The sequence below is a fragment of the Electrona antarctica genome (genome assembly GCF_951216825.1).
Source record: "Electrona antarctica genome assembly, chromosome: 10".
In the NCBI taxonomy this organism is placed as follows: domain Eukaryota; kingdom Metazoa; phylum Chordata; class Actinopteri; order Myctophiformes; family Myctophidae; genus Electrona; species Electrona antarctica.
Window position 1 is genome coordinate 15649680 of NC_136791.1, and position 10185 is coordinate 15659864.

At 40.2% G+C, this 10185-nt stretch overlaps 1 protein-coding gene across 1 annotated transcript; it reads left to right on the forward strand.

Moving 5' to 3' along the window:
* Positions 1–5782: 5782 nt before the first annotated feature.
* On the forward strand, positions 5783–10185 carry vsx1 (visual system homeobox 1 homolog, chx10-like). Its single transcript, XM_079512353.1, has 6 exons — positions 5783–6056; positions 6554–6916; positions 7521–7596; positions 7953–8076; positions 8778–8958; positions 9831–10185. The coding sequence occupies exons 1-6, from the start codon at positions 5948–5950 to the stop codon at positions 10121–10123; spliced, it is 1146 nt and encodes a 381-aa protein (XP_079368479.1). The 5' UTR covers positions 5783–5947; the 3' UTR covers positions 10124–10185.

Here is a 10185-nt window from a genome sequence, read left to right on the forward strand (position 1 = left end):
GACACTTTCCTCCACCTGTTCCAACCTGCTTGCACTTGTTTCTTCAGTATACTTAAAATCCTCCACCAACAGAATGTGCAAAAAAGATGAGGAAAAGACTGAGAGAGGGTTTAGGTCTGCATGGTTAAATGTTTGAGAAATGTTTGCTGTGGTGTTTACAGCAGCATCTCTCTGTGACGGCGTACTATCTCCTGTTGGTGCATCTGTTGGACTCGCAGCTTGTAGAAATGTGATTGTTGTTATTTCCACTGAGGTCTTATAGAGCTGATAACGATGGCTTTAATTGTAGAATGAGTGTCCGGTGTCAGTGGATGTCTTTGACTTTGTGGATCAACTCTACACTAATAAGTAGGACGGAATTACTAGGGCGTGCAACCGTGCGTGTGTGTGTGTGTGTGTGTGTGTGTGTGTGTGTGTGTGTGTGTGTGTGTGTGTGTGTGTGTGTGTGTGTGTGTGTGTGTGTGTGTGTGTGTGTGTGTGTGTGTGTGATTACCACTCTGTACGGGAAGTTACTGAAGAGCTGAGGACATCTGGACTGACAGCAGTGGTGAAAACTGCAAAGTAATTAAGTACATTTATTTACTGTACTTAAGTACAATTTTGAAGAATTTGTACTTTAATGAGTATTTCCAATTTCCATATACTTTTACTTCTACTCCACAACATCTCGGATCCAAGTATTGTACTTTTACTCCACTACATTTATTTGAAAACTTTAGTTACTAGTTACTTTTTAGATTTTGACTATTATTATTATTACAAAACATACAATAGCCTACCCACTTCATCCATCCCTGTATACAGAATATTTCGGCCAATTCAAAATAGACAATCTATAAACTCACAATGTGTCACATCGCGACGCATTGTGAGCTTGTAAATCTGCTATTTTCAAAATAGTTTTATACATTTCATATCTTGTGAAATGGGACATTCTGCATAATGAGTACTTTCTACTTTTGGTACTTTAAGTACATTTTGATACGAATACTTCGTACCAGACCTTTACTTGGAACAGAGTTTAAAATACCTTTCCTTGTGAGTACTTTTTCCACCACTGACTGACAGTGACACATAAATACAACATAAATATGGACTGAAATGTGTGTAGATAGCTCTTTGTTTCATTTTATAATTTTGTTTGCATTATACTGCAGTGAAAATAAAAGGCAAATGTCGATCTGAAAAGAAATCTGTTCTATTTAATTTCTCAACAATCATGAATAAATAACTATAAATTAAAGACATTCTAGCATTATTACAAAATAAATATAAATACACATCTCATCTCTTCCCTACCAAGAAAAGAACCACAGTTTTGTGGTTAGACAATCTAACAAGTTACAACTGGTTGTGTTGTTGATGTCATATCAACAATTTAACACTTAATGAAAATTAAAAAAAGAAAATCACTTACTGCGGTTTTTAATTGGTTAACACAGCATCAGTCAATCAAATGTGTGTGTGGGGAAAAAAAGACGAAATCCTCTCTAAATTGAATTGGAAAAGAAAATTACAGTTAATCTCAATCTCTTTTAACTCAGAAGACTTAGTCAAGTGTTTAATCTGACAGTTGGTAAGATTGATTTTCAAATGATTAGTTACAGTGGTGCATGGACAGTAACTGCATTTACTTCACTGCAGTATGTAGCCTACTTCGAATTTTTATTTTCACAATTTTGACATTTGATTTTCACTATTTTTTAACATTTTCAATACAGCAATTGATTGATTGATTGAAGTATTTATTAACAGTTTGCAGAATTGCAGTACATTTCAAGCACAACTCAATACAAAAAATGTTAACTGTGAGTGGACGACACCATAAATAAAGCATTACATTTGTTCACAAGAGGGTCCATCGTTTTCAATTCATCATAACAGAAACACGGTGATGTTAAAAAATAAAATGTAATTTGTAGCCTACTTTTGAATATTTACTGATCTAATCTAATATTTATCTAATCCCGTTCAAGGGACACGTCACACACGTGACAACTATTAACAATGTCCATGTGCCCGTGCAGAAAATTAGAGCAAAAAGAGATTTATTTTATATGATAGGCCTATATTAAGGTCTTTTAAAAGATTAATGATCTTGACAGCTGATTGACATCCCCCCCTTCTCTGGAGAGAGAAAGAGAGAGAGATAAAGATAATAATGAGTGAAGAGAAACATTTACTGATTAGTTTAAATCCACATAATCCTCGGGGTCTGATGACACTATGAAACTAGGCTTCTGGTAATCTGCCCTCTTAAAATAGTGTTTTTCCTTCTCTCCCTGCCCCCCCCCCCCCCCCCCCTCTCTCTCCCCTCTCTGTCTCAGTTATTGTCTCCACCAGGCCGAAGGCATGGGGAGAGAGTATGTTTTGCACTCCGTCCGTGTGTGTGTCCGTGTGTCCTTCCGTCCGTCCGTTACCAGCTAATCTCCGGCACCGTTAACCCGGTCGATGCCAAACTTTGCACACACACTCCCTGGATGCCAACGATGAACCTCTGCCCCGCATTTTCCAGAACGGCCTGTTATAGCGCCACCATGAGGCAGCTTTTCACATTGTTTACCTAAAACTGCACCGATCTGCGTGAAACGTTGCATGCACACTCCCTAGAGGCCAAGGACAAACCTTTGACCTGCATTTTCCACATCTGCCTTTTATAGCGCCACCAGGAGGCCGAATTTTGTCAAACACATTTTTGGATATTACTCCTCCAGATTCTGTCCAAAAATCTCAAAAATCGTTACACAGTATCTCTATGGTCATGTGCTCAAGTCGGATCTGTCCGATATTTCATATTCCATCCTAATTGGCTATAATTGGCTTTCACAGTTTGCAAGATTGCCCCGTTTTGAACAAAAGCCTCAAATCATGAACGCAGCATGCAATTTACGTCAAATCTTTCACACATTTTCTTACTAGGCTGAGGAATATATCCCACCCTTTTCACATTGGCCTGTTATAGCGCCACCAACAGGTTGATTTTTGCAAAACACATTTTTGGAACAAAATGCCTCAAATCATCCAATTGCCATCAAAGGCAAACATATTACTTATTTATATTACTCCTAAACATTTTGCCAAACATCTCACACAGTCCTATCCTCCTGGTGGAGACCTGTGCCCAGAAGGGCACTTTTTCTAGTTTTCTATCAATTACACAGCCGATGAATTAAGCCTTGAATTCAGGGAGATTTATTTTGTCACATTCCTAAACCAATACATAATTTGATTCTAAAACAGAGTTGGTGTCTAACAAAAAAAAACGGTGTAATTGATAGAAAATGTATAGAAAATACGGTAAGTCATACTTTGGGTGAACTTTAAGACCTAAAGTTGATTCTATAAATGCCCTCTAAATCAATAGTTCTCAAACTTTGTTGTGCCAAGGAGCTTTTTAAAAAATGTTTAAAAATAGCAGGTGTACAAGCTCGCAGCACGGCACGAAGTGACACGCTTGTAGATCTGCTATTTTTGAATAACCAACGCTAAAATCTAAAAATGACATCGATGCTTTCACGGTTTTAATGGGAGGAGCACTTCAGCCATTTTCAATATATCTTCATATAATTGGAAGTCATTATAAAATATTCTACAATCTCATCTCATTGGTTGGTGGGCTGTGGATTGGTGGCTACCAATGATGCAATTGAAGGGGATTCCAAGCAGCCTTTCTATTCCTCCTGGGAGGTGAACATGCTGAAATAAAATACATTGTTCTTGCAATATAATTAATAAAACCAATTGTTGGGAGTGATGTGACCAAACCTGCCTAGCAATGATGTCACTGGTAGGCAGGTTTCTGAGACACACTGACACAGAGTGAGCAGAGTGAGTAGACAGAAATGGTGCCATGCCATAATGAGCATTACTGAGGACCAATTATAGAGCTATCGGCTAGAAAGCGGGATCCCATAGAGAATATAGCGAGAGTTTAAATCTTAGGCTATCTCTGCAGTGGGTGAGAGCACTTCTCGTATAGTGGTTTTCAAAGTGGCGTTCGAGGACCCCTCGGGGTCCCGAGATAGAAATGCCATAAAATGGGGATCTGTAGACTAATATGCAAAAAAACTGGGGGTCCTTGAAATTAAACGGGTTGAGAATCACTGCTAGAGCCGTAAAAATCTTCTTATGCGGGTTCCCTGGCATATCTCTTCAAATGGGGGTCCGGGCTCAATTTGGGGGTCCTTGAAATGGAAAGGTTTGGGAACCGTGCACTGTCGTAGAGAAATGTATAGTATACATCTTCGGCTATAGGTACTTTAGCTGGACTCCAGCTAAAGTATATCATCAATATGTTGAACCGACTATTTCCATTTGATGTATTACCGCATGTGTTGTTCTACTCCTTATTGTAAATCGCTCTGGATTAAAAGGCCTGCTGAATGCCTAAAAAGTGAATTGAAAATAGTATAACCCATGGCCTATAGGCCTATAGGCTATTTGACAATAATTTTGAAAAATAAAGAAGTGAAAAAAATGTAAAATTTATTTGGGGATCCTTGACATGAAAAGGTTTGAGAAACATCAATGTCAAGCTTTCCCAAATTGATGTATTTGGCCGCAGACCCCATATGAAATATGTTGTGCCAGCCAGAAGAGACGATTTATGTTAAAACAAATTAAAATATTATTCAAAATTGTCCAATAATTCACACGATATTTTTGGTTACATGCCAGATGTAGGTCCTACAAGCTGTACACACTGGCCACCAAAACCAAATGGGCATTAGGGACATGTGGCCACCTGCACAACTGGCCAACTGGACGAGTGGCCACCTGGGTGAGTGTGCCCCGGACAACCGGGCTACACCTGGACGACTGCATGCATGGGCACCTGGACTGGGCACCTGTTTTTTTCACAACGCATGACCGCATGCACATACGCACACGCACACGCGCGTGCGCACACACACACACACACACACACACACACACACACACACACACACACACACACACACACACACACACACACACACACACAATTGGCTATTGCCAATTTATATTCAGATGCATATTATACAGCATGAGTCGTTTTGTTTTGGGGGAAATAAAACAAACAATATTGGACATAATTGTAATAATTGTTATATTAAAATGTCTAATAGTTACAGGGCTATATCATTTAGCCTAAATAATCATTTAAAAAGAAAACTAGGGTAGCCTATTATGAAAACAAAAAACAAACAAACAAAAAAACATTTAAAAGCTTGAGGCTCGATTAGCCTATTTGTTAATATAGAGGCCTTGTCCAAATTAAAAAGCATGCCAGATGCCAAAAATGGCATGCATGATCTACATCTACAAGATCAAACATCCAGTAATTTCTTCTCCATGCACATGCACTCTCGTGTGAGACGAAAGGCTAAATTAATCTTCGGAAGCCGGCTGGTATAAAGACGAGCAGTGGAAATCCCAATGGGATTGAATTGAATTGGGGGGAAATTGGTGGCAATTAATCCCTGGGGGATTATTGAAAAAGGGACACGCCCCATTTCGCTGACATCTGATCCCTGATTGGTCGCAGGGGGGTGATCCCCGCGAGCGTTCACGCAAATAAATGCGTGACCCGCCTCGCGCCATCTCACTCTCTCCAGCATCAGCATCATTATCACATCTTTGCATTCATTTCCCCAGTATTTTTCTATAATTTCTATACGTCAGATCTGGACGCAAATATAACTGGAATTGTACTTTTCCGTGTATTTTACGGCGCAAAGCAATTTCGTGACAGCACTTGTTTCGTATAGTTGTATTAGTCTGTAGGCCTACTGTAGGAAAGGAGGATAAAGAGTTTTTTTTTCTGCATCCGAACTGGACGTGAATAATTGGGATTTGTAGGCCTATACTTTTCTCCATTTATTAAAAACAAAACAGCGTGACAGTTGTTTTGGTGTATGGTTTATTTGCTGCATAGAACGCAAATATTTTAATTTGGACCAAAACCATGAGTGTGCATGGAGGAGAGAGACGGGAGGAGAGCCGAGATGAAGATAAACCCAAAGTCAAGATGTTATCTCCTGGCTTCAGCATAGATAAATCCAGGCTGCACCAAGGTTAATATTGAAGTTTTACATTTGTCATTATTTATTATAGTATTTGTTATTGGAAATGTGGCTTGACTCTTTGATTTCAAAATTTAGATTTTATTTGAGTTTATTTGCATTTTTCCTTTTGTTTTTTTCTAACGGGATAGTTCAGATACATTGGCGACCTACAAGCGTGTAAGATTCGGAACCTGTTGTGAGCTTGTAGATCAGCTTTTCTCGCGCTCTCGTTTTGAAGATTTTTTGTCAATGACACAAGGGATGCAATATTTGTTTTTTCAACGACAATGCTTTTATAGCTTTAGTTATTTCGTTTTTCGTTTTAAATGTGTATAATTCTAGTTTTAGTTATGTCATTAGATTTAGTAAAAAGTTATTAAACTTGAATGTTTTTATTTGTATTATTTTATTATAATCCCATTCTATATAGGCCTAAATTTAGGCCTATATACTTGTAATTGTACTAACCGTGGCATCTCCTCTCCGTCCACCCATGCACCACGCAGGGACCACGGGGGGCTACAGGGCCAAAGGGGGCTTCGCCATCACCGACCTGTTGGGCCTGGAACCGTCCGAGCTGCAGGCCCGTCCACCCGGCCATGGAGGCTTCTCCTCCGTGGGGGTTGGAGGACCGGGCAGCGGGGATCTCCATGGCACCGCGGCGGCTCTGGGAGGCTTCCCGTTCCCCGGCGGCTCCTTGCCGCTCGGCCTGGGCTTCCTGTGCAGCCTGGCGGCCCAGCAGCCTCCCGGAGCCCCGTGCTTCCTGCCGGGGGCTCACCACCTGCCTCTGCTCCAGAGCCGGAGCTCCAGCGAGGGCCACGGACACTACATGCACCCGAACATGGAGCCGCACCGGGACCCTTATTCAGGTAAGGCTATAGGCCTATAGATTAGATCCCCCCCCTCAACGTGTTCATGTTTTTATGATGGTGTATTTCGTTGGGACTCGCTCACTCTGTCGCCCAATATATTATGTGTAGGCCTAATATAATATTTAACTTTACAAAACTAAAACTAAACTTAAACCTGAACCCTAACCTCACAAAAACGAAAACCCTGTCCACTTGTGGGAAACACCGGAAAGAGACTAATAAATTAATCTAATGTCCTTCTTCAACAAATTACCAGAAGAACCTTATTACCTAATTAGCCTATTAGGTTTTGATTGGTTAATAATCATTATTTTATTACCGGAATGTTTACAGTGAATTGTGTTTGCATAACAATTATCCACCAAAGGTCAATTCATTCCCTTTTAAATACTACACATTTGAGCAATTCAGAGTTTCAGACTAAACCTCCTAAATCTTCACGTTACACTTTTGTTCATAATTTTTCGATTAGCAAAAATTAGCCTATATATATAGGCTAATGTAATTTTTCATATAGGCTATACATGGATTATTGTAAACAAAAAACAAAAAACAATGCAAGATATTTAAAAACGTATTCACATCGGCCTTTTCCCCCCAGATGAAGAGTGCCTATCAGACAGAAACGACTCCAAAAGCTCCGCAAACTCCCAGAAGAGGAAGAAAAGGAGACACAGGTATAGTTAAACAAACTTACCTCAATTTTAGGCCTTGTTTTAGAAAGAGATAGCACTGTCTGTTTTACAATTGGTCACGGAACCATTTTTATGCATGGGGATCACTTTTTTCCCATTTCCTACAATTTTCGTTATTAATGTATATATATTTTTTCCTTCCAAAAGCTTTTCAAAAACAAACTTTTTTTTAGAAGGCAACATTTCTAAATGAAAGAAATTGCATTTTCCTTTTTAAGTATTGAACATATATCAGATCCACAAGCTTTATGCCCCAAAACAACATATGTTTACTTACATGTAAATATTTATTAATATTATATTTATATGTATTAATATTGCCATGATATGATTGACAGGACAGTGTTTACGTCTCATCAACTGGAGGAGTTGGAGAAGGCCTTCCATGAAGCTCATTATCCAGATGTTTATGCCAGAGAGATGCTGGCCATGAAGACCGAACTCCCAGAGGACAGAATACAGGTAGGACAGTGGATTTCAACCAGTGGTCCGGGGACCACCAGTGGTCCTTGGGCCGGTTCCAGGTGGTCCCCAGCAAAATGATGGAGAGTTTGTAACCAAATGGACCTTTATAGATCTTTAACTCATGAGAGCGTCCATTTGGTTTCATTTTACGCTCTCAAGAGTTAATTTATTTGTTAAACATCTGCATTACTTCATTTACAAGAAGTCTACACAATTAGATAATGTGATGTGATGTGTTAGGAATGTGACAAAAACAAATCTCCATGATATTCAAGGCTGCATGCATGCATGCACGGGGTGTTTTTGCATATAGGCCTACTGTAGGCCTAACGGCATTAGAGCTATGGACCAGAGCTACTGTAGGCCTATATGTCATTACATGTTTCAATGAATTGAGTAAAGGACGGTCGGACCCCAAAAGAAACAAGCCATAGATAGGCTTTATAAATCCTCTTAGCAGACCTTGTAGGCTATTGAACTGCACTTTTCTGTGCTTTAGTATTCAATCAATCAATCAATTTCAAAACAACACTATAGTAACATCTCTAGGCCTACTATGTGTTATTAGGTGTGGTTTCAGAATATTAAAGTATAACATAAACTTAAACAAACTCTCCGTGTGTTATAGGTGAGGGACTGTGGGTTCCAGAATATGAAAGTAGGCCTATAATAACATGAACATCTCTCCGTGTGTTTAGGTGTGGTTCCAGAACCGGCGTGCCAAGTGGAGGAAGAGGGAGAAGTGCTGGGGCAGGAGCAGCGTGATGGCAGAGTACGGCCTGTACGGAGCCATGGTCCGACACTCCATCCCTCTGCCAGAGTCCATCATCAACTCCGCCAAGAGTGGCATGATGGGTTCCTGCGCCCCCTGGCTGCTAGGTGAGCCGCCTGCAGGTTGTTCTCTTTATTTCATCAATAATTTTTATTACATATAGGCCAGTTTCAGAGTTTGATATGCATTAGGGCCACGGACCTCATTTGTACTCACCTCTGAGTTACAGACCTGTACGGGACGGGTCCATTTGTACACTTTCAGAGTTATAGAACTGTAAGCGTCCATTTGGTTCCACTTGTACACTTTCAGAGTTACAGACCCTAAGGGTCCATTTCCATTTGTTCACTTTCAGAGTTACAGACCCTGAGACCTACTGCATAAGGGTCAATTTGGTTCCATTTATTTGTACACGCTCAGAGTTACAGCCTTACAGGTTAAGGGTCCATTTGTACACTCTCAGAGTTCCAGTCTTCCAGACCCGTAAAGGTCCAGTTGGTTCAATTTGTACGCACTCAGTTACAGACCTGTAAGGGTCCATTTGGATTTCTGGTGGTCCTCAGACCGGACGTTGAGAAACAGTCACATTTAGGTGATTAAATAAAAATGAAAGAATGTATTGAGTATAAAGTTGATTCTATGTCATGATCCAGAAATCTTTCATTTAGCCTTTTAGGCCTAACTAAGGCCAAAGTGCCTTGTATATTATATAGGCTCATACATATTTTCTTTTCCCTTATTAATAGGCCATACTCTACCCTTTTTTTAGTTTTCAGTTTTAATCACCGGTACTATTACTTATGCTGCTATGAGGCAAAAATCAAATATACTCATAATGTTCCAGAACACAAGATTTAACAAGATAAATTAACCTTAACGTTTTTTAATCGTTAACCGAGATAACCTGCCATATTTCCGTTGAACCAGATCAGGATTTTAAATTAACAGATGTTCTCCGTCTGCCTTTCTTTTCCTCCAGGAATGCACAAAAAGTCGCTGGAGATGTCTAAGAAATCCCCAGGGAGCCCGGACTCCGCTCACTCCGAATCCTACCAGGAAGAGAACAACAATAATAATAACACCAACACTAATACTAACATTAAGGGAGAGCAGAGAGAGGTGAGAGACTGGTGCGGTCAGGACACAGAGGACATGGCCATGGACCTGTCCAGCACGTCCAAACAGGACAGCGGCAACAAGAGCACCTCGCTAAAGTCCTCGTCACCGCCACCGTCCAGGGGACCGGAGAGCAACTCGGAGGATGACAGTTAAAACCAGAGGTCGATTCTACAAATGTCTTCTAAAACAGTTTTCTGAGGGGAAAAAAACTCATG

Excerpts from the sequence above, each read along its gene's own strand:
- vsx1 (XM_079512353.1), top strand. The coding sequence starts at position 5,948 with ATGAGTGTGCATGGAGGAGAGAGACGGGAGGAGAGCCGAGATGAAGAT. Across the intron at positions 6,057-6,553 it reads TAAATCCAGGCTGCACCAAG|GGACCACGGGGGGCTACAGG; the intron begins GTTAATATTGAA and ends TGCACCACGCAG. Across the intron at positions 8,959-9,830 it reads CTGCGCCCCCTGGCTGCTAG|GAATGCACAAAAAGTCGCTG; the intron begins GTGAGCCGCCTG and ends CTTTTCCTCCAG.